General features: G+C 38.0%; 2 protein-coding genes and 1 pseudogene across 3 annotated transcripts in view; 2 read left to right on the top strand and 1 right to left on the bottom strand.

Annotated features, from left to right (window-relative positions):
* The window catches only part of LOC107587424 (dipeptidyl peptidase 2-like), a 5,369-nt pseudogene extending 4,183 nt beyond the window's left edge, over nucleotides 1-1,186 (bottom strand).
* The window catches only part of LOC107587322 (neutrophil cytosol factor 2-like), a 14,573-nt gene extending 3,195 nt beyond the window's left edge, over nucleotides 1-11,378 (top strand). Inside the window, exons 2-17 of the mRNA XM_016275045.1 lie at nucleotides 3,927-4,119; nucleotides 4,337-4,516; nucleotides 5,287-5,369; nucleotides 5,602-5,710; nucleotides 6,572-6,706; nucleotides 6,892-6,999; nucleotides 7,247-7,306; nucleotides 7,411-7,448; nucleotides 7,580-7,718; nucleotides 7,935-8,003; nucleotides 8,510-8,588; nucleotides 8,915-8,994; nucleotides 10,126-10,280; nucleotides 10,427-10,532; nucleotides 10,862-10,985; nucleotides 11,083-11,378. Coding sequence (XP_016130531.1) covers nucleotides 4,343-4,516; nucleotides 5,287-5,369; nucleotides 5,602-5,710; nucleotides 6,572-6,706; nucleotides 6,892-6,999; nucleotides 7,247-7,306; nucleotides 7,411-7,448; nucleotides 7,580-7,718; nucleotides 7,935-8,003; nucleotides 8,510-8,588; nucleotides 8,915-8,994; nucleotides 10,126-10,280; nucleotides 10,427-10,532; nucleotides 10,862-10,985; nucleotides 11,083-11,189 — 1,566 coding nt within the window. The 5' untranslated portion in view covers nucleotides 3,927-4,119; nucleotides 4,337-4,342 and the 3' untranslated portion in view covers nucleotides 11,190-11,378. The remainder of the gene's footprint in view (nucleotides 1-3,926; nucleotides 4,120-4,336; nucleotides 4,517-5,286; nucleotides 5,370-5,601; nucleotides 5,711-6,571; nucleotides 6,707-6,891; nucleotides 7,000-7,246; nucleotides 7,307-7,410; nucleotides 7,449-7,579; nucleotides 7,719-7,934; nucleotides 8,004-8,509; nucleotides 8,589-8,914; nucleotides 8,995-10,125; nucleotides 10,281-10,426; nucleotides 10,533-10,861; nucleotides 10,986-11,082) is intronic.
* A 5,336-nt stretch (nucleotides 11,379-16,714) lies between these two features.
* On the top strand, nucleotides 16,715-19,638 carry LOC107587323 (whirlin-like). Of its 2 annotated transcripts, XM_016275047.1 has the most exons (3): nucleotides 16,715-16,889; nucleotides 17,118-17,918; nucleotides 19,579-19,638. In XM_016275047.1, the coding sequence occupies exons 2-3, from the start codon at nucleotides 17,190-17,192 to the stop codon at nucleotides 19,606-19,608; spliced, it is 759 nt and encodes a 252-aa protein (XP_016130533.1). In that variant the 5' UTR covers nucleotides 16,715-16,889; nucleotides 17,118-17,189; the 3' UTR covers nucleotides 19,609-19,638. The 2 variants fall into 2 exon arrangements, with proteins under 2 accessions (XP_016130533.1, XP_016130532.1); XM_016275046.1 differs by lacking the exon at nucleotides 16,715-16,889 and having other exon boundaries at nucleotides 16,995-17,918.
* Nucleotides 19,639-19,947: the final 309 nt, after the last annotated feature.

Raw genomic sequence — 19,947 nt, 5'->3', positions numbered from 1 at the left:
ATATATATATATATATATATATCTGTCAAGAGGATGATGGGTACATGGCTAAATATTAGTTCTCAATCAAATAAAAAGCTCACTGAGACCCCACCTTCCACCAAAGACGATGACGGGACATTTCTGAGCTCCTAGTTCCTTCTTCAGCTCTGTGATCATGACCGCATAGTCAGCCAGGGCCTGCTCCACCGTCAACAGCCCCACCTCAGGGATGTTAAATTAATCCTTCCCAAGAGATTTTCCATAGTACCTCTAGAGTTTAAAGGTATAGATTGTGAGTGAGTGAGTGAGTGAGTGATGTGTGGCCAAGTATGGTTACCCATACTAGTAGTGCTGCATCTGCATTTAACCCATCCTTAGTGCACACACACAGCAGTGAACACACACCGTGAACACACACCCGGAGCAGTGGGCAGCCATTAATGCTGCGGCGCCCGGGGAGCAGTTGGGGGTTCGGTGCCTTGCTCAAGGGCACCTCAGTCGTGGTATTGAAGGTGGGAGAGAGCGCTGCACATTCACTCCCCCCACCCACAATCCCTGCCGGTACGAGACTCGAACCCGCAACCTTTGGGTCACGAGTCTGAGTCTCTAACCATTAGGCCACGATTGTATGACTGCATAAACCTGGCATCTGAGAGAACCGTCCCAATTTGTCTAACTCCTTCCATGGTCATAAGATTCAACAGTTACATGAAAATCTTACATGCTCAGCAAATATCACCAGGGCTCCCTGCTCTGCTGCCAGCTCTGTGATGAACCCTGAATTCAGTGCAAACTCCCATGTGTCCCCTTCATTGCCAGTGTAGAAGAAAATGGGTCCATTGCCTTTCTTCCAGTACTGATCTACAATTAACACACAATGCACTCACTCAGTATGGATATAATTTAAAAAGATAATAAAAGTTCTAACAGTATGATAGTGAGGCAGATTTTAACCTGTAATAAGGTAGCGCTGATCATAAGTGCCATTGCCAAGGCTGTTGTAACTGAAGTGGTCTAAAACTTGATTAAAATACTCTTCTCTAAAATACTCTTCCTTGAAATACTCTTCCTTGAAATCAGAACCATTTCAAAGTAAACGTTTTCACGACTTAAAATAAGTGACAGGCAATAATAATAATTATTATTATTATCATCATCATTATTATTATTATTATGAAATGCTTCAAAAACGTACCTCAGTCATTCTTGAGACGTGGGACAAAACAGGTCCAGCAATGGTAACTGCTATTAGCTTTAAAAATATATATATATTTTCAATTTTAAATGTCATGAGGGATTAATAATAGAATGTATTTAACACAATTATCACCTTCAACCCCATTTTCTCATTCTTATACCAAATCTGTGTTTCTTAATGTCCTCTCATTACATCTAAAACAGTGTGTCCACAGAGAAGGGTTCAATCATTCATATGCAATAAAATGGATACAAATGTATCTCCTATCAAAGCAAGGTTGTTTTTTAAAGACACATGCATGTTTCATAAGATTTGAAAGTTGCGTCCCCACTTTTTGTCAACACCGTCAGACATTCAATAAAATGTAATAAAATCAGGGAATATCAGGGGCAGCTGTCACTCTAAAGGACCCTCTTGCCACAGTTCACCTCTGCAGAGTACATCAGTGTCAGACAGGCTCTGCTAAGTTTCATAGTTTTAGAATATTTTAAATCCTAATGTTAATATTTCCTGTGTCACAGCCATGATATGTCAACACCATCTTCCAATTTCTGAGGAAATTATTTGAATTATTTAGATAATTGTATTCTCCTGAAACAGGTTCCATTAGCATCTAGCATCAACAGAAAAAAAGAAAATGGCTACTACATGAACTCCATTTTGGTTTTGTGAAAGAAATGGCAAATTTGTCAACACCGTCCGATGTCAAGTCAAGTCAAGTCAAGTCACCTTTATTTATATAGCGCTTTTAACAATACAGATTGTGACAAAGCAACTGAACAGCATTAATTAGGAAAATAGTGTCAATAATGCAAAATGACAATAATAAGATACATAAATGTAGTTTCACTTATCTGAGTACAAGGTTTTATTTTTTCAATTTTGCACCCCGTTTTGTCCCACTTCTCAAGAATGACTGACCTACAAAAAGGTCAGATAGCTACATCACAAAAGTCAATAAATCCTCTTTTAACGAATGAGCATAACCAGGTCCTTCCTAAATAAATAAATACATTCCAAGTATCACACGATTTTAAGGGGGGGAAAATCTCAATCTTTGTTTTCCAAAGATTTCCAAAGCTCCGCACTAATTCACAATGCGGAAAACATTATCTAAATGTGATATTTAATTGTTATGATCGCGAGAAGTTTATCATGTCAGCGGTCATGTGACTTGTCAGAGAGTTTATTATTTCTCACGAGAAGTGAGAACTGCAAATGTGATCCATAATATTTTATCTAGACTATTATAGGTTTGTTTGTGTTCTGACTCTGTTTTAACTGTTACTCAGTCAGTTAGTCCAACCCTGATGGTTGGAGCGGGCGCGGCCATTTGTAAATGTCTGGCTTCCGGTGTCATCTACCTCCAGCTATTTTTAGCTGTACAAAACCGCTCGTTTTCCTGCTTGATTTCGCAGACTGGTGTTTCTTACCATATTATTTTAATCTATTGTATTAATTATAAACACACTGGGTTGTAGCATTAACAATTTTACCGTTTATTACGCTTTGTTATTCTTTTCGTTATTTCCATACCCCAGCTAATGAAGCAGAAGTCTCGCACATTCACAGAGAACAGCTTACTTCCGCATTAAAAAATAAGTGACTCCTAGTGATTTTTTTATCAATTCACTGGGATTAGGATTAGGATTAGGATTTGTTTACTACTTTGTTCAGTGACTATTTCTGCAGTTTACATGTTACGTACCACAAGGTGGCGACATGTGTCTTTTGTGTGTTTTGAGTGAGTCGTTGGATCATTCACATTGTCAGCATTAAAATCAAAATGATTTGTTCATTTTAAAGATTAATTCACAAACCCCGATTTGTTCACGAGCGAAAAACCAATACGGTTTGCTCCATTTGACCCAGAAAGCTGGGCCTTGTTTAGCAACTTATTTTTCTAACACTCAGCTTAATCATACGGTGTCAATGGCCAATAAACCAGAATAAGAAGGAAAACACATATGCTTCAAATTTTGTAGTATTTCTGTGTTCAATTCATGTAGTAATAGAACAAAATGTAAAGCAATGTATTTTTTTTTTTTTAGATGTACAAGTAATATAAACATTTTAATTGTCTTCTGGGTTTTAGACTACAAACCTGTTTGCATCTTTTTATTTATAATTACCATTATATACCATATCATATTATTTATATACCATAAGAAAACTGGAGGGGCCCTTGATGGATTTTTAAAAAAACATCTGTAGCGCCATCTGCTGTCCAGGTTCAATTAGAGTAGATTTGCACTCTCCTGGATATTTTACTTGTATCTCAGATAGTTTATTATGATGTCTACATATATCTTAACAAATGTGCTACAGATATGTCAAAACAGCACAATATATCCCCATTTCCTTTTTTTTTTTTTTTAAGATACTGTGAAATTGTAAATGTAACGTTAACCTTAAGTCCTCTCTTATTTGGGGGAAATCTAAAGCTGTAAACTTGTAAAAATTGTAATACAGTAATACTGGGATTTCCTCCCTTCAGTCTTTTTCTTGACTGTTTCTAAATTACAATAGATGTTAGGCAATAATGAAGTGCTTCCACGTAGCCCTTGGCAAGACAGCTTTTCTAGTTTCTGTCCTTATTGTGCTGTATTTGCTAGTGTGTAAATGTGCAAGTTTTCTTTCTTCTATTTCCTTGACTTACTCAATACCTTTTTGTTTAATTGAGCCTTTGCGTACGTGCCCTACCTGCTGCTCAGCAAGCCTCTCTCTCTCTCTCCTGGGAATGCAGGACTTCCTGATGGCCTGTGGCAAGTGGGAGGGAACCACAGCTGTGTGTCACACTACAAATATCACTTCCCTGTGAGTTCACTTAAGAACTCTGGCTTACACCTGTTCAGGAGGCGCACTCACTTTTCAATGGTCGATCACTTCTAGAAAGCAATCCAAGTTCCTGACTTATCTCTGTCAGTTTCTATGCAGTGGTAAGTGTCGGTCATTGTACTAGTATTAGGTTTTTGCTTTATGGTTTTATTGTCTTACAAGAACCTGCATAGCTAGTCTCACTTGTATTTGCAGGCAGCTGTCACATTCAGTCTTTTCATTCCAAGTTATTAGTGACCAAACTATGGTGTTTTCTCAGTACAGCTTGGTATATAGTGATTATAAAAATTACAGTTGATTATTTTTGTTGTGTTCTAGAGGGCCATGCTGTACATAGAGTTGATCAGGCTGTGGGATGAGGCTGTGCGGGCAATAGACAGCCGGGACTGGCAGGGTGCTCTCACTAAACTCAACCAGATCACAGATCACAACTGTCGCACTATGTTTGTGGTTGCTTCGACACACATTGCCCTAGGTCAAGTGGACTTGGCCATCAAGGTACAACCACAAGTTTAGCAATTACGCATGTAAGAGATGATAGAAATGTATCTGTAGCAATAAACCAATACAGTTATCATTGTCTTTGGTTGTTAAACAGTATTTTCAAGAGCTATAGTTTAGTTCAGGGGTTTTCAATCTTTTAGATTCCATAGACTCTCAAATATGATCATCCTTGTGCCATCCTAAACTTTAAAAGGCAGCTGTATATTTGAATGTATGAAGTCCCAGTTTACAATGTGAAAATGATTATTATAAATGTGTAAAATATTATTTTGAAAATATTTAGTTTTTATTATGTTACATTACATTTTTTCTATTTACTATAGTATTATAACTAATGTTATTATATCTGTTTGAATCTTTTTTTAATGAAATGAATTTATTTGTTTTATTTTTTAGAAGTTTCCAGATATAGAAATTTCATTTCTTAAAAAAAAAAAAAAATGTTAGTAAAGGTACATTAAAATAAGAAATATATAGATTTTTTAAAAATGTATTTTAGATTATTTTAATGCTTTATTTGTCTTCTTTTTTCAAACAAATTAAAAGAAATATCATTTATTATTTTGTAAATTTTTACACTGTTTTTCTCTGAACATTTCCACGGTTCGTCTAGTACTCCCTTGTGGCCCCTTGTTTAGTTAATAATTTAGTTATTTCAAGGTAGCAAAAAATATGAACTGTACTGGTCATGTAATTATGGTTTTGTTTGATAAAAATTAAAAAATTTGGAAATGTCTTTGACGATGTCAAATGATGCCTTTTAGGCTCTCGACCAGGTAATCGCAAAGGATTCATGTCTTGCCGTGGGATTTTTTCAGAGGTCTGCTGTTCATATGATGGCAAACAGGTGAGGATACTCTGTTTACATGCTGTAGCTCTCTATGAACGAACAGACTAGTCTGTCTGGTACGCCACAGTGTGATGCAACACAAACATCTTAAACATTGACCTCTTTTGTTTAAAGTTGATGTTCTGGACAGTTGCTTCACTTTGATCTGACACTGGCTCTTTGTTCTCTTGCTCTCTCCCTGCCTCATTCTCTTTCCCTTTCTATCTGTGTCACTTTTTCCTAACACCAGGCTGGAGGAGGCATTGACTGATTGTATATGGGCTCAGAAATACATGAGGGAAAATCCTGTTATTGACTACAAACAGCTGGGTCTTCGCTATAAAATGTATAGCTGGCAGGTCAGAACATAAGCATATTTCTCTCTGTATGTGCAAAACCAGTTAAAACAAAACCATAATATAAAAGTATGATCGTTTGGGTTTATTGTACATTTTATTTGTTAACATTGAATTGTGACTTGGAAAATTGTTGACATTTTCCATCTAGCCTTGTGTCAACTCCTGTGAGGCCATCACAAAAAAAAAGCTCCATGGTTATGCAATGCTAAATGCCAGACTGAACGATGATAAGAAATATCTAGCATTCTTAGCTCAGGTTATCCTGAACGGATTAAACAACCTTTCTATTCCGCAAATGTCTATTAGCTGAAAAATAGACAATGTCGCTTTGTAGAAGTTTCACAGAGTCAATGTATGACCGCCGCATGCTAAATTTGCACCACTAGTCCATTGTTAGACATGAGGAATATGTACTATAGGTATGGTTCATGTGATTTTCTTGGAAGAATAATAGGTGATGGAGGGTACTGTTCAAGGAAATGAGTCATTTTACATTTCCCCAAGAGGGCAGTAATAAAAAAAATCATATAATACTTTAAGTGTGTATACATAAAACACACTACTGTTCGAAAGTTTGTGGTCAGTTTTATGTTTTTGAAAGAATTCAGAAATACAGTGAAATCACTAATATTGTGAAAGGTTATTACAATTTTAAAATAACTGTTTTCTATTTCAATGTATTTTAAAATGCCATTATTTCAGTCTTTAGTGTTACATGATCCTTCAATAATCATTCTAATATGCTGATTTGCTGCTAAAGAAACATTTAATATTATGACAGTTAAAAACACAATTATTGTCCTATTGATGTAATGTAATGAACAGTGTGTGTAACTTGTTTTTTTTTTTTTTTAATCTTAGGTCGTTTATAATGCAGCTGCCGTCCACTCTAGACTGCAACAATGGGACAAAGCCAGAGAAATTTTGATGGCGGCCTCACAGGAGAGAGGAGCGGGCCGGAGCAACCTGATAGACACAGCTCTAGAGGCTATTTCTGTAAGACTTATGTGATCATTTAATTAACAAATTGCAAATTTATTTCATAGTGCAAGACATCCATCGCTACATTTTGATTGCCCTTTTACAGATAATGTATCACTGAGTGCAGAAGATTGTAATGATTTCTGCAGTCTGTGCTTTGTCCTTTAATCGTGTAATTTTTCTGTCCATTCTATTCCCAGAGGAGAGAGGTTTTGGAGCCTCTCCTGGTTCCTGAGGGTGAAGTTTTCCGTCCCAGGAAACAGGAGGTAGACCAGCTTAAACCGAGGGACTTCTTGGGTGAAGCTAAGGTGACTTGCATGTTCACACTGTACAGTTGCTTTAAAAGCTATTCCTGGGCCTCTGGTTGAGAATAGTTGAAAATCTGTTGAAAATATAGAAATATGTGTATGTACGAACTTAAAAGCTGCCCAAAATTATATGCATCTGCAGTTTTTGATTTTATATCTTTTCCCCCAAAATAATTTTAATCGCATAAACACTCTACGCACTATAATTTGAGAAATGTTTACTGAAACTAAACTCTTCTTCTCTCAGGTCATCTCTTCTTTGATTCCAAATGATGACTTCAGAGGCTTTGATCCTCTCAGACCACAGGTACAGTTGCTACCTGTGATACACCAACCTCCAAATGTTGTCCTGCCTTTTTCACCAATGTTTGCTTTCTAACAAAACTGTACTGATTTTGTATGTTCCTGCAGAAACCAGGGTACTATGAGCCAAAGGTAGAAGATGGCCAGTAAGTATTTAATATTCAGTAAATATTAAGATCAGCTTAATACACTGACATAATATACTGCACTAATTTTAAGCCAACTTTAAGCACAAAAAAGGCCTTCTAATTAAGCTGAATATATTATTCCTGCATAGGGACTCTCGTTACATGATAACGAAGAGCGCATATGTGGCGAAAGGGGCAGGGGAGCTATCGGTGCCTGCAGGAGCAGAAGTGTTTTTGTACAGTGATGATGACAAGGACGGTCTGGCAGTACTCATTTATGATGGAAAGGTGGGATACTCTTTCTTTCTAGAATGTGATGGACTATTACAGAGAATTTGTTTGGATTTGGAGGCACATTGAATGTTTTTCGACTTATGACAATAGTCTCGCTTTCTAATTATGTTTCTGACAGTGGCGTCATCAATGTGAAATGATATTAAACGATTGACAGAATATAGAATAACAACTGGGATATTTCTTCTTTTTTTACTTAAAAAATGTCAGAGAGGTCTGGTTCCCAGTTTCCTGCTTGAACCGATGGGCAAGAAAAACAAGGGTAAAAACAAGCGAATTGTAAGTGTTCCTTTGTTTGTTTTTTTAACTTCCTTGTAATGACCTTTTTCATTTCCCACAATGTGTTCTTTATGGATTTTAATAGTGTCTTGTTATATGCCAAGTCTTACCCAGCTTTTCTCTTAGATTTGTTGAACTTTATGAATGCAGACAGCTTTAAAAGCTTTTTAATTCTAGTTTTAAAATGTGCTTACACACTCTGCAAACCACAGAGATTTGGCAAAGACTGCGCTTTGCCTCAGCACACTTTGTCACTTTCAGTATCGTTGTAAGAAAAAGAAAGGCAATCCTGAAAATACAAATGGTTTAAAAGTTTGTAGCCTCTTGTTACCACTTCTGCCAGAGATTTGAAGATTAATTGAGCAAGAAAGGGGATCTTCATTTCCTTGCTTGGCATACTGTAGAATCAGTGACCTTGTTCTTCAGCCTCTGATGTTCAATATCTGAATTAAAGTTGTTATTGGCAATAGCATACTGAGTGATTTTCTCTGCATATTCCTTTGAAGGAACTCGCCAATGGCATCCCATATCCACCAGCTCTAAAACCCCCAAATCGACCCCAAGGTCCATCTCAACGGTCATTAGGTACAGAAAATAATTCACATTCAAAAGGAAACTGTTTGTTAATGGCTAAAGTTATTTATTATTAGTTTTCATTATTATAAAAAAAATGAAAGAAAATATCACAATCACTGAACTTTCTCTTTTTTTAAATTTGATAGATGTCATTATTTAAAATGCAGTGGAATGCAGTGGCATTGTTTAAATACAGCACATGCTCCAACATGTTGCATGATGCACTTATGTGCAGTTATCATTTCCTGTCTCTCCTTTAGCTGTCCTAAAAATAAAAAGCAAAAATGACTGTACCAGTATTCTGAAGAATGTAAGTTTCATTCTCTCTCCTGTAGAGTTGCACTCCTCCTATGCCGGCACTGCCCACACAACTCCTCCTACAACCGACAACTCCACCCACATCCCTACGCAGCAGGTGAGTAACGAAATACACTTGAAACGGATGAAAAAATGCTGACCTTGTGACAGAACACAGCAGTGATCCCTTTAGAATGGAAACTCCAACATTTTATTTCACCCAATTATGGTTGTAATTTTTCTACCATTAATTAAAAACTTTAAGTCAAGTCACGTTTATTTATATAGCGCTTTATATAGAGTTTCAAAGCAGCTGCAGTATTAAACAGGGAAGTACCAGAATCAGTGATGCCAACTTTGTCAAATGTAAGACAAATCCAAATTCTGCTGTAAAAGACAATAGTGTCATTATTCAGCTCCAGTCAGTGTTGATTCGGTTCAGTTCAATAACTGTGCAAAGTTCATTATTTATAAAAAAAATATTCAGTTTTGTTAACCAATATAAACATTTTGATTCCGCTAAAAAGCAGCTTTTAGAATAGTGTCAATATTTCAGCTCAATTCAGTTCAAGTTTTGTTCAATAATCAATAATAATCAATTATATTACTGAATATTAAGTGTCTTTTAAACAAACTTTAATTAGTTATGTTCAATAAATTAAAGTAAAATTATGATTTGTGGTCTTTTAAAAAGTGGTGCCCCCTAATCTTAAATATTTGGTTACATCCTCTGTGCTTTTATCTTATCTTATCTTATCCAATATGTCAAGCCTGAAAGCTAGATTTCTGACAGTATCATGTACTGTAGATGGAAATGGAAGCAGAGCATGATTAATGCAGTGGCCGTCATGGTTGATCTTTTGTGTGAGATGAGATCTTTTGAATGAGTTTTGTGACTCACATGAAGTGGAGTGGAATGTTGAGGCAGCAGGCCTTTGATTTGGCCTGATTCAGTCAGACATACACCCAAGGGAGCAAAAGAAAGCTGATAAAATTTGAAAAGGGGACTATTTGAGGCCACTGTCTGGCAGAGAAACCTGATTGCCTTGTGGCAATACTTATATCTGAATATGCAAATATCTTGTGCACATGATAGAACTTTATAATGGCGAAAAGGGGTATTTGAAATTGGGGGACAACTTTTTTACAAGTTCTTGTATTGTAACTTCACATTCACTTGGCTTATACTTCCAGTGAACTGATCACATGTAACTTTTCTCAGCCGTAACCTCCACCCCCCATTTCTCAGGCCCAAACTTCACCTCAGGAGCCTGGATCAGCCATAGTCAAGGTGCACTATACATACACCATGGCTCTGAGAGTCCCTTTAGAAACTTCTTTCTGGGATCTGCAAGACAAAATCGCTCAGAAATTAGGACAGCCTGCAACGACCGTTCGCCTCAGGTAATATCGCAGACCTGCAGTCTGGTTGGCCTGTTTTTAGTTGCCTTAAATTCTTAGCATTAAAGTATGTTAGAACTCTGGTCACATTTTCCCATTGTACAAACCCCCACACCATCCCTAACACATGCTACTACTTTCTCTCACAGACACAGAAGGAATGGCACCAGAGCACTAACTCCATTAAATGGTGATGATAGACTGGATAGCCTGGAGGGTGTGGCTGAATCAGGACATGCCCAAATTTGGTGTCAGGTAAACTAATTGCCATTTTTGACTGAAAGCTCTCAAAAATCTAGTTTGGTTAGATTGTCTTACCAAAAATTCATGTCAATGGTTGAGCTAGTGTTGCTGGTCTGTATGCCCAAACAGTGCAGTGCTTTGAAAGTACCACCAAGTCACAGTGTTTACTGTGGAAATCAACCTATAAAAGGTTTACCTTTTTATGAAACTGTGAGGTTACAAAAAAAAAAAACACCATGAATTTTGAACTTTGTTCTATTATGAATGAATGTTACGCCAATTTAGCAGTTTGTAATATTTGCCGACTTCCAACTTCCTGTTTTTATCTATCTTGTCCCAAGAACGAGGACCCTCTGGTAAACAGGACTATTCTCTATCAGATGGTGGCACTGTATGACTACAATGCACAAGGCCCAGAGGATTTGGAATTCAGTGAAGGTGACACAATTGACATTCTCAGTGAAGGTACATAAACACAGGGGAATCTTTTTGTTATTATTTTGTTAATAATTTTACACAGTAATGATGGGGTAAGAAAAGTATTTTTTTTTCCATTTTGCAGTGAATGATGAATGGTTAGAAGGGCATGTTGCTGGAAATATCGGCATCTTCCCTCGAAGTTTTGCTCATCAGGATACAGACAGCATCAGTCTGGCATCAACAGATTGACACAGCCTCTAAACATCTACAGTGGCTGTATTAGCCTTCAGTGAATAAGAACTTTCTCATGTGCATCAACACTCTTGAGGGGTCCATCTGTTAAAAATTACAGCATTTATCCAAAGTTTTTTTCTGTATGCCAAAATGTGACTTCCCAATACCTTTTGAGCATAACTTTTGAAAGATGAAATCAAAATAATTCCCCTCTCCATATTTTTTTCCTGTTCCAAAGTTGTTTAAAAAAGATTTTCCATAATAACATCTCCTTGATATATTTTTCCATTAATGAGATTACAACTCTCTTTAAGTGCTTTTAACTGGAAAATAATATCATTTGGGAATTTAAGATGTCTAAAATGTATTATGTATAATGGTACTGGAACATCCAAATTCTGTGTAAATTAGATGCCAACTGGAAACTCCTGGCACTCTTTACAGAGTGAGTTCATTTAATATTATTAGAAAAGGGAGAATTTCAGGTACTTTTTGAGATCACAAAACAGGGCGGCTAAAGGCCAACTCCAGAGTTTTAAATAGTGCTCCATGGGACGCCAGCTTTAGTTTACATCATTGCCACCCACCTCTTCTTAACCTGCAGCTGACATAGTATCTATCTATCATATACAAACTGAACAGCGGTGCAGCAGAACGAGATGATTTAACTTGCATCACACCCATACAATACACAGCGCTGGCAGATTTTATTTCCAACTTGGTCAGATGTCATAAAATGGCTTTTAAATCACCCCTGTCCTGTAGTGAGAGCTGAATACACCTCAGCGAGGTATCCGTAATGCAGTGTTTAATGGCGTGGTGTGCTCTGTCAGACTGGGCACTGGGGCATGGCACTGCAGCATACAATCCCTCTGCTCTTTTATATTGCGGTAATTATGGGGTTGGCAGAGCCCAGCGTGATGCACATTTCCCACAATTCCCATTAAACATTATACAATTAATCAAAGCCACATTCTGACCCAATGTTTACCGATCAGTTCTTCCCCTCCTACCTTCTGTCCCTGGTTTTATTTGTTAAAGAGTGACATTTTGTGTTGGGTTTATGAGCTGTTGTAAATGGTGTTGTATAGGTGTCAGGGTTAACAGTTTAACAAGTTTCAGCGTCAAAACCTTCTGTAATTCATTTATATATATATATATATATATATATATATATATATATATATATATATATAGGAGATGTAAGTGAACTGTATTTGTGTAGCACAGCCAATGGCTGCAATTTAATGGCCTTGACTGCACAACCCATCATAAAAGTTAGTTGTTTATTCAGTACATCACTTGCTTTGTACTCAAAAGATAATGTGGGACTCTTTTTCCAGAAAGTGGAGAGCAGAAAACAGCCAACTGTGATGGTGCAGTTCCCCCTGGAGTCTCAATTTGAAGTCAAGAGAACAAGAATTACTCAAATTAGGTTAAACCATCCCAACCACACAGCTTTATTAAATCACTCTCACAAACACACTTACGTGTTGGGAGAAAGAAAGGACGAGGGAAGATATGTGGTATTTCAGCACTTGATTGAATTTCTGGCAGACATTTTGAAGCACTTTTGAATGTGTATGTGTGTCTTTGGTATAAGTGAGTCATAGTTATGCGTGACTTACAGCTGAAGTGTATTCACTTCTACAGTGCATAAAGATCAATGAGCATCTCCATTGTCTCATTTAGGCCCATTAATTGTTCATTAATTTCTGCCACCATGCACTGATGCCAGGAGCAGTAATTGCAAATTAGCAATGAATTTGAGACTTTTGCTGCAATGTCACCATCTTAAAGGGCTGTAAATCAATGGGTTGGACACCCGGAAGGACGAAGAAAGTTCAGCTGAGAGGGTCTGTAAATCTTTAGTCTCATTATCATTAGGAATTATTATGAATTACCATTGTGTACGAAATGTGCTGTATAAATAAACTTGCCTTGCCTTATCATTTTTAATTTACTGTTTTAGTCATTTAACTACTGAGAGTTACATTGTAATTTATTTTAATGTTTAGTACTTGTTCACGTTTATTTTATTATGCTGCACTCTGTTTTGTTTAATTTGTATTATTGATATTTTTTATTATTTTATTTAGCTCCAATGTATACAGCTGCTGTGAGTGCTTTGGCAAAACAAATGTACTTTTGTTGCTGTCGTGCCAGTAAAACGCACTAGATTAAAAGTGGATTGGGTCAATGCAGATACGCTTGAAACTGATAAATATATAAGTAAAGTTAATTACAGTGTTAAAGGCAGCATTGTCCATATGAGTTCATTAATAGTCCTCAGTGAGGCTATTGGTGTACTAATCAGTTGTTGATGTCTGCTGACAGACCTTTCTAATTCCTCTTTATGATCTTAAAGGACGACACGTGGGATTTAACTGAGATTCCTCAGCAGCTGAAATCCATAGTCTGGCCTAAAACCTTGCTGGATGTCTTTTAAGCACATCAGACAGCCTAATAAGGATAATTATTATTGTTTATACAAAACAATTCATGGACTCACATGAATGTGCATTATGGATTATGCAGCTTTTCTCAGCATATGCAGTATTAGTCAGCCTCTGTGAGAGCTGGGTTCTCACAACACCAACCTGATTTGAGCAGAGCTGGGTTTTTAGATCTGACATTACTCTCCTTTCCCAGGCAGACACAAGGGATTAAAAAACTTCAGGTATAAATGGAGCACTCTCAAATGAAGCACACACACACGTCCAAACACTGCCCTCGTTTTGTAAATCTGTTCAAAACAACTTTCACTGCCCTGTCTTAACTTAGGGTAAGAAATCAGCTGAAAGACTGAAATGTAAGGGCTTTTAACATTTCATCTGCACTGAGATGTTTCTTTTTAAAGTGTTCTAAAGGAAGATGCTAATCATAATCAAGTGTTTTTCATTAATGATTACTGAAAAATGTATTGAGGTCACTACTATTCTGGATGTTTCTCTGCATTTAACGGCACTCTGGAATACTTAAATCTGATTGGTCAGTTGCGGCATTGATAGGTCAAATATTTTTGATCTCAAAATTGGATGTTCCACTGTTACCCTTAGCAACATACTGGTGCAACTTTTATGTTTGATTGCAGATTGATGATAATAATGCATAAATTAATCTTCCCAGCGCTCATCTTCCCAACTAAAATAAATATGTTCTAAAAATCGTCGTGCCCAATAACGCCCCTTAGCTGTTATAAATTCACTGTAAACCACGACTTCTTGGGGCTTATTGCTTTAATAAACAATGTATAAATAATGTTTTTGATCTAAAGTTTTAAGAAAGAACGTTGTCCTGTTTGGTACCACAGTTTGATTTTGACTTATGCTTAGGCTATTTGTATTAAAAATGTTTTAAAAATGGGGGAGGCACCATTGTGTAGCTATAGGTCTTGGAAAACCACTAATTTATACTGTGCATTTAAATACTTTAAAGTTGACTTTACTTTACATCTCATACAGTTTTGGAAGCGAAAAAAAAACAGACAAATATAGGACCTGAATTAATGATTTGGTGAGATATATTTTAAAATATAAAATATTCGTTATTTTAAAATACTTTTGTTTCTTTTAAAACTAGTATCATGACTCTGGTTCATCCCTGCTCTCTTTTTATAGGCTAGCTCTGCAATAGGCCCAGCGAAAGTACAGTAACACCCAAACATTTCACTTTTAATAATTAACCAGTGATATAGTATTTGTCAATGGCACCTAGAAAAACAGGCAGGGCCTACTTTAGAATCATAATTAATGTTATTATTACATATAAAAGTAATAAATGATCCGCACTATCAGCCAGCGTATAAATGAACGCAGTACAGAAGACGTGGCTGTTTGACCAATCAAATGAAAGGGGCGTTTCAGCGCCGCCTACAGGCGCGAATGAAAAATTAAAGCCATAAACCGATTTGTAAACCACAAACAACATAAGAGATGTCATTCGATGTATCATTCGATCATTCGTTTTTTTATTTAATATTGAAAGTAGAAAAATTAGAAAACGGCTCCTTTTTCGTTTTTTCGTTTTTCTCCAAAAAACGAGAATTCAGCTTAAATTTTCGTTTTTCGTTCATGGGTGGAAAAATGAATAAACAGCTTGAATATTTGATTTCTACACGTGGGCGGGAATTAAACGCCCTTTTCTGCTGATTGGTGAGCAGAAGATCAAACCATGCCTTCATCAGTTCTTCTGCAGTATCACGCAGCAGAATAATAGTCCTCCACTGCTGCAGTTATATGGATTCTTAACGCATTTATTGCAACTGCATTTAATCTTTTTTTCATCAAACAAACAGTCAAATGAATTAAAGTGATAGGGGGTCCGAGAAATAATTTGCTATAGCCTAAAGTGTTTCCAGACTGTAAAGTCGTTTTTTTAATCATGATACATAGGCCTACTGTCATTTATTCCAAAGTGACTTATATGATGCATTTAATGTAAAATAATCTAAATGAAGCCTTTTAAAAGACGAGTAATCCCTGTGATTCATGTTTGTGGCATGCGCCAGAAAGATGTTCAAGGAGACCGAGACGTGCTTAAAGCTAATTATTTCTCGGACCCCCTATCACTTTAAGAACCGCTGGTCTACACAGAAGAAAGCCCTGTCTAGACTCTGCCCCGGTACAAGTTGTGTCGAGCTATTCATTAGTCTGTTTGTTTGATGAAAAATTTGAAATTGATAAAATGGGTTATTAATCCGTACAACTGCAGCAGTGGAGAACTATTATTCTGCTGCATGATACTGCAGAAGAACTGATGAAGGCATGGTTTGATCTTCTACTCACCAATCAGCAGAAAAGGGCGTTTAATTCCCGCCCACATGTAGAAATCAAATATTCAAGCTGTTTATTCATTTTTCCACCCATGAACGAAAAACGTAAATTTAAGCTGAATTCTCGTTTTTTTGGAAAAAAAAAAAAATAAATGAGCCGTTTTCTCGTTTTTCTATTTTCAATATTAAATAAAAAAACGAATGATCGAACGATACACGGATTGATGTCGATGTCGAGCCAAAATCTCGTTTACCGTTTGTTAAACAAAACGAAAAAACGAGCCATCTTTCCATTTCTCGAGTGTATTTCTTCATGGAAAGCCAAGTTTCAATACTTGGTTGGTTCATACAGAAAAACGAAACATTTACTGGTTTTACAATTTTTCTTTTACCAGATTGAATGGAATAACTGAATGTTAGGATGATACACGGACCGATCTGCCTATGGCACATATCTGTAAAGTTGAAATCAGGCGGCTGTGGTTTCGACTGTGAGAACTTTCACGTTAAGTGCGCAAAGCTCTTTGGAAACGACTTATTTTTCAATTGATTAACGTCAATAGCTCGATGGGCCATTGGGCCTTGAACATTAAAAATAGCTCACGCACAGGAAAGATGTGGTGTAGTTTGTCCAAATGCGTTCCTCACAGTTGTTTGTTCCTAAGCAACAGAGGCGCCTCGCGCGTGCGTCATTTCCTCCCGAGCGCCCGCGTCGGTGTCTCATTCAGTAGTAGTAGCGACAAGAAATCCGAACGAGCCACACTGACCACACGCGCTCCTCTGCTGAGCGCAGCTGGCAAACTCGAAACGTTCGCGCTGTGTTTTTTGTTTCTTTCTCGGTGCTGGACACGTCTCACCACCCGTTTCTCCTCGCACATTGTGTTACCAAAAGGATTAAAGTCACTATTACGGACGTCAAATCCTCGCGGGACTTAATTCGGGTTTGTTGTTTGCCTTTGGAAGAACAGTATACTTTTTCCACTATATATAGCATTCAAAGTTATTATTAAACACATTTTATTTATAATCAAAAGTTTCGAAACTTTATTGCACTAGTTATTCTGCCATTTTGCTGTATTAGTGTTGTTAGTTTGAGCGAACGAAGACTTCAGCATGGCTGGTCTCGCCACAAGTTTAACGCACGAATCGTGGTGCATTTCTGTTTTTAGCAAGAGACCGTGACCGTGCTCTGTTCCTAATGCCTGATGTGAAATCCCCCTGTGGGTTTGAGGTGTCCGAGAATGAGCACGGATCTAGAGCGCGCTTCTCTCAAGTCGGGCACGAACTCCCTGGGCTCCGGTGGCCGCGCGCTCTCCGTTAACGTCAAGAAGTTGCACAACGCGCTCAACGTGCTGCTCAACGACTTCGAAAGGGAGCAGTTCATCCACTGTCTCAACGTTTACCACGCCAAGCGCAATGTCTTTGATCTCGTCCAGACTCTCAAAGTCATTCTCAACACACCCAACAAGCGCCAACTGTTACCCATGCTGCGCCTGGTTATACCCCGCTCGGACCAGCTGCTGTTCGACCAGTACACATCGGAAGGGCTTTATCTGAAAACGGATCTTCTGGCAGCCAGTGTCAAACATGAGTGCTCGGAAGACATCAGCAGCACGAACGCGCATGTAGGAGCATCCTCGGTGCACTTTCTGCACGAGTCCGAGCAGGCCGGTCCTAGTCACGGATCCGTTCGCGCGGCTCCTGTCTTCAGCACCACGGCTGAGGGGACAGCGCCAGCGCTGATGCAGGAAGCGCCTGATGAAATCCGCCAAGTTACGCTGAAAAGAAGCAAGAGCCACGAAGGCCTGGGATTCAGCATACGGGGTGGGTCAGAGCATGGAGTTGGCATCTATGTGTCTTTGGTGGAGCCGGGATCATCCGCTGAGAGAGAGGGGCTCAGAGTTGGAGACCAGATCATGAAAGTCAATAACATGGTGTTTGACCGAGTCACTCATGGAGAGGCAGTCAAGGTGATGTGTGATCTCTATGTTAGTGTGTGTGTGAGTGAACGTGTGTTTTTGGCAGTGTTCTAAACATTTCATATCTTATCAGAAATCTTTTGTGGATCTGTTAAGTCTGATTGGGGTTCATCAGACTGCCGCACTGATGGAATCTTCTAGAAAATCTATAGACACTTTATAAAAAAGGGAAGTTGTCTGATAGGCCACTGCAAAAACTCTAAGACTGGGAACGAGTCATTCAGTAAACCAAGAGAGGTGTTGATGCAGTTGCACTTGAGATTGTTGGTCTTTCACAGGTTCTGTGTGTTCTGGTAATCATGGAGAAACGTTGCAAATGAAAACCAGATGGGACATTTCACAGAAGTCATTTGCAGTTATAGTAGAATTTATTATCAAAGGCCCTCAAGTATGAAATATCAGATATGAATGAACCATACCAAACACTTACATGGTTTATTTCTTTATAGTTTTATATCTATAAAGATGAAATAAAATTATCAATAAGAGCAGGTGTGCAAATAATGTATGACGTTGTAATAAATACAGTATCTACTCATGTACTTCCTTGGGTGCACATACCTCTGGTTGGGAATCGCTGCTCTAGAGGGATCTGTCAGTGTGGCAGTGTGAGGAACCCCAGTTGGTCTTTTCATTTTTATAGAGTTGACTCTCCTTTTTTGTAACAAACTGCCCCATTTGCTTCCCCCCTCCCTCCTCTCATCCTGTAAAGTCCTTTACCAGTGTCACAGCCCTGCAGAAAAATCTTTGGCCGGAGTCCCAGTCAGAGTTACTGGCTTTAGCAGGGCTAAAATCAATCCTTTTTTTGCCCACTTGATTACACATTACTGTGCACTAACTTTTGGCCTCAACCCCAACCTGGCCACTGGCAGTGTGACTAAACCATCTCCCTCGCTCTTTTCTCTTCACATGGTCCTAATCCTGGCCCTTTTTTTTAAAACACATTTGCTCTCATCTGTGTGTCCAAAGGTAATTTCAGGAAATTGGATAATTGACTCAAAACACCCCATTGGAGCTGGTGCTGGTCTCAGGAATTGGAAGTTCTGGTGTTTGTAACGGAGACATATGCTGAAATTTGCCTGTGGTGGAATCTAGTATCATCACTAATTTTAGATCTAGATTTGAGAGTTAAATCATTGGTTGCATAACAATTGAAGCTTGTACAGTTTGCAGAAGAAGAGCAATGACAGGCAGCCACCTCACTATTACTTTCCTCTTTGCTCGCTCACTCTCTCTCTCTTTGACTATTTGTGTGGGCAGGCTCATTCTGTGCTTGTTTTTTTGTTTTTCAAGCATTCACGTTAGACTGCTGAGGGAAGTGCAGCATTCTTTTGTATCGTCCTTGCTTTATTGTACTGCCCGTCTTACTCATGTAACAGTCTTATTTGCCTGTCAGAATTGAATCCACAAACTAAAAAAAGCACAGAGCAAATAACAATGTGAGTCAAATCGTTGCATGGAAGCTCAGTCCTGTATCAGCTACACTTGGCTTGGCACTATTTAGACAGTTTTTGCTTTCTGTCAGTCACACCAGCAGTATCAAGTATAGCTGTTTAATTCCATTAATATTGTAGTTTATATAATGGAAGTTCAGGGCCTTGACGCCTGTTTGTGAAGCTTTATTAAGTGAGTCAGTCTGTCTTGATTGCAGGTTCCATATGGAGGGATTAAAAGTGATTGACCATGTTTACTCAAAGTGCCAGCCTGTAAGCATTTCTAAATAAAGATGGGTGAGGTGAGAATTGGCCGTCTCGCATTGCCTGTGAACTTTACTATAAGGCAGAGGTGTGAACTGAGCTTATTTGACAATATCAGAGTTGTTAACACAATATATTATATGGAAGATGACATGGCCTTTAGCTTTAAGGCATGCTTGTCCATGTTGCAGCTTATTCTGGACAAGAATAACTCACTGGACTGACAAACAAATTGACCAACCAGGATTGTCACATTTATACAAAATCATTGTTAACACAATAATACACTATCATGGAAGCTTTCAGGCCTGCAATTTCATGTA

The sequence above is a fragment of the Sinocyclocheilus grahami genome, unplaced genomic scaffold (assembly GCF_001515645.1).
Source record: "Sinocyclocheilus grahami isolate Dianchi unplaced genomic scaffold, SAMN03320097.WGS_v1.1 scaffold92.1, whole genome shotgun sequence".
NCBI classification, from domain to species: domain Eukaryota; kingdom Metazoa; phylum Chordata; class Actinopteri; order Cypriniformes; family Cyprinidae; genus Sinocyclocheilus; species Sinocyclocheilus grahami.
Note: the sequence above shows the minus strand (reverse complement) of the source record. Positions and strands in the feature narration are given on the sequence as shown.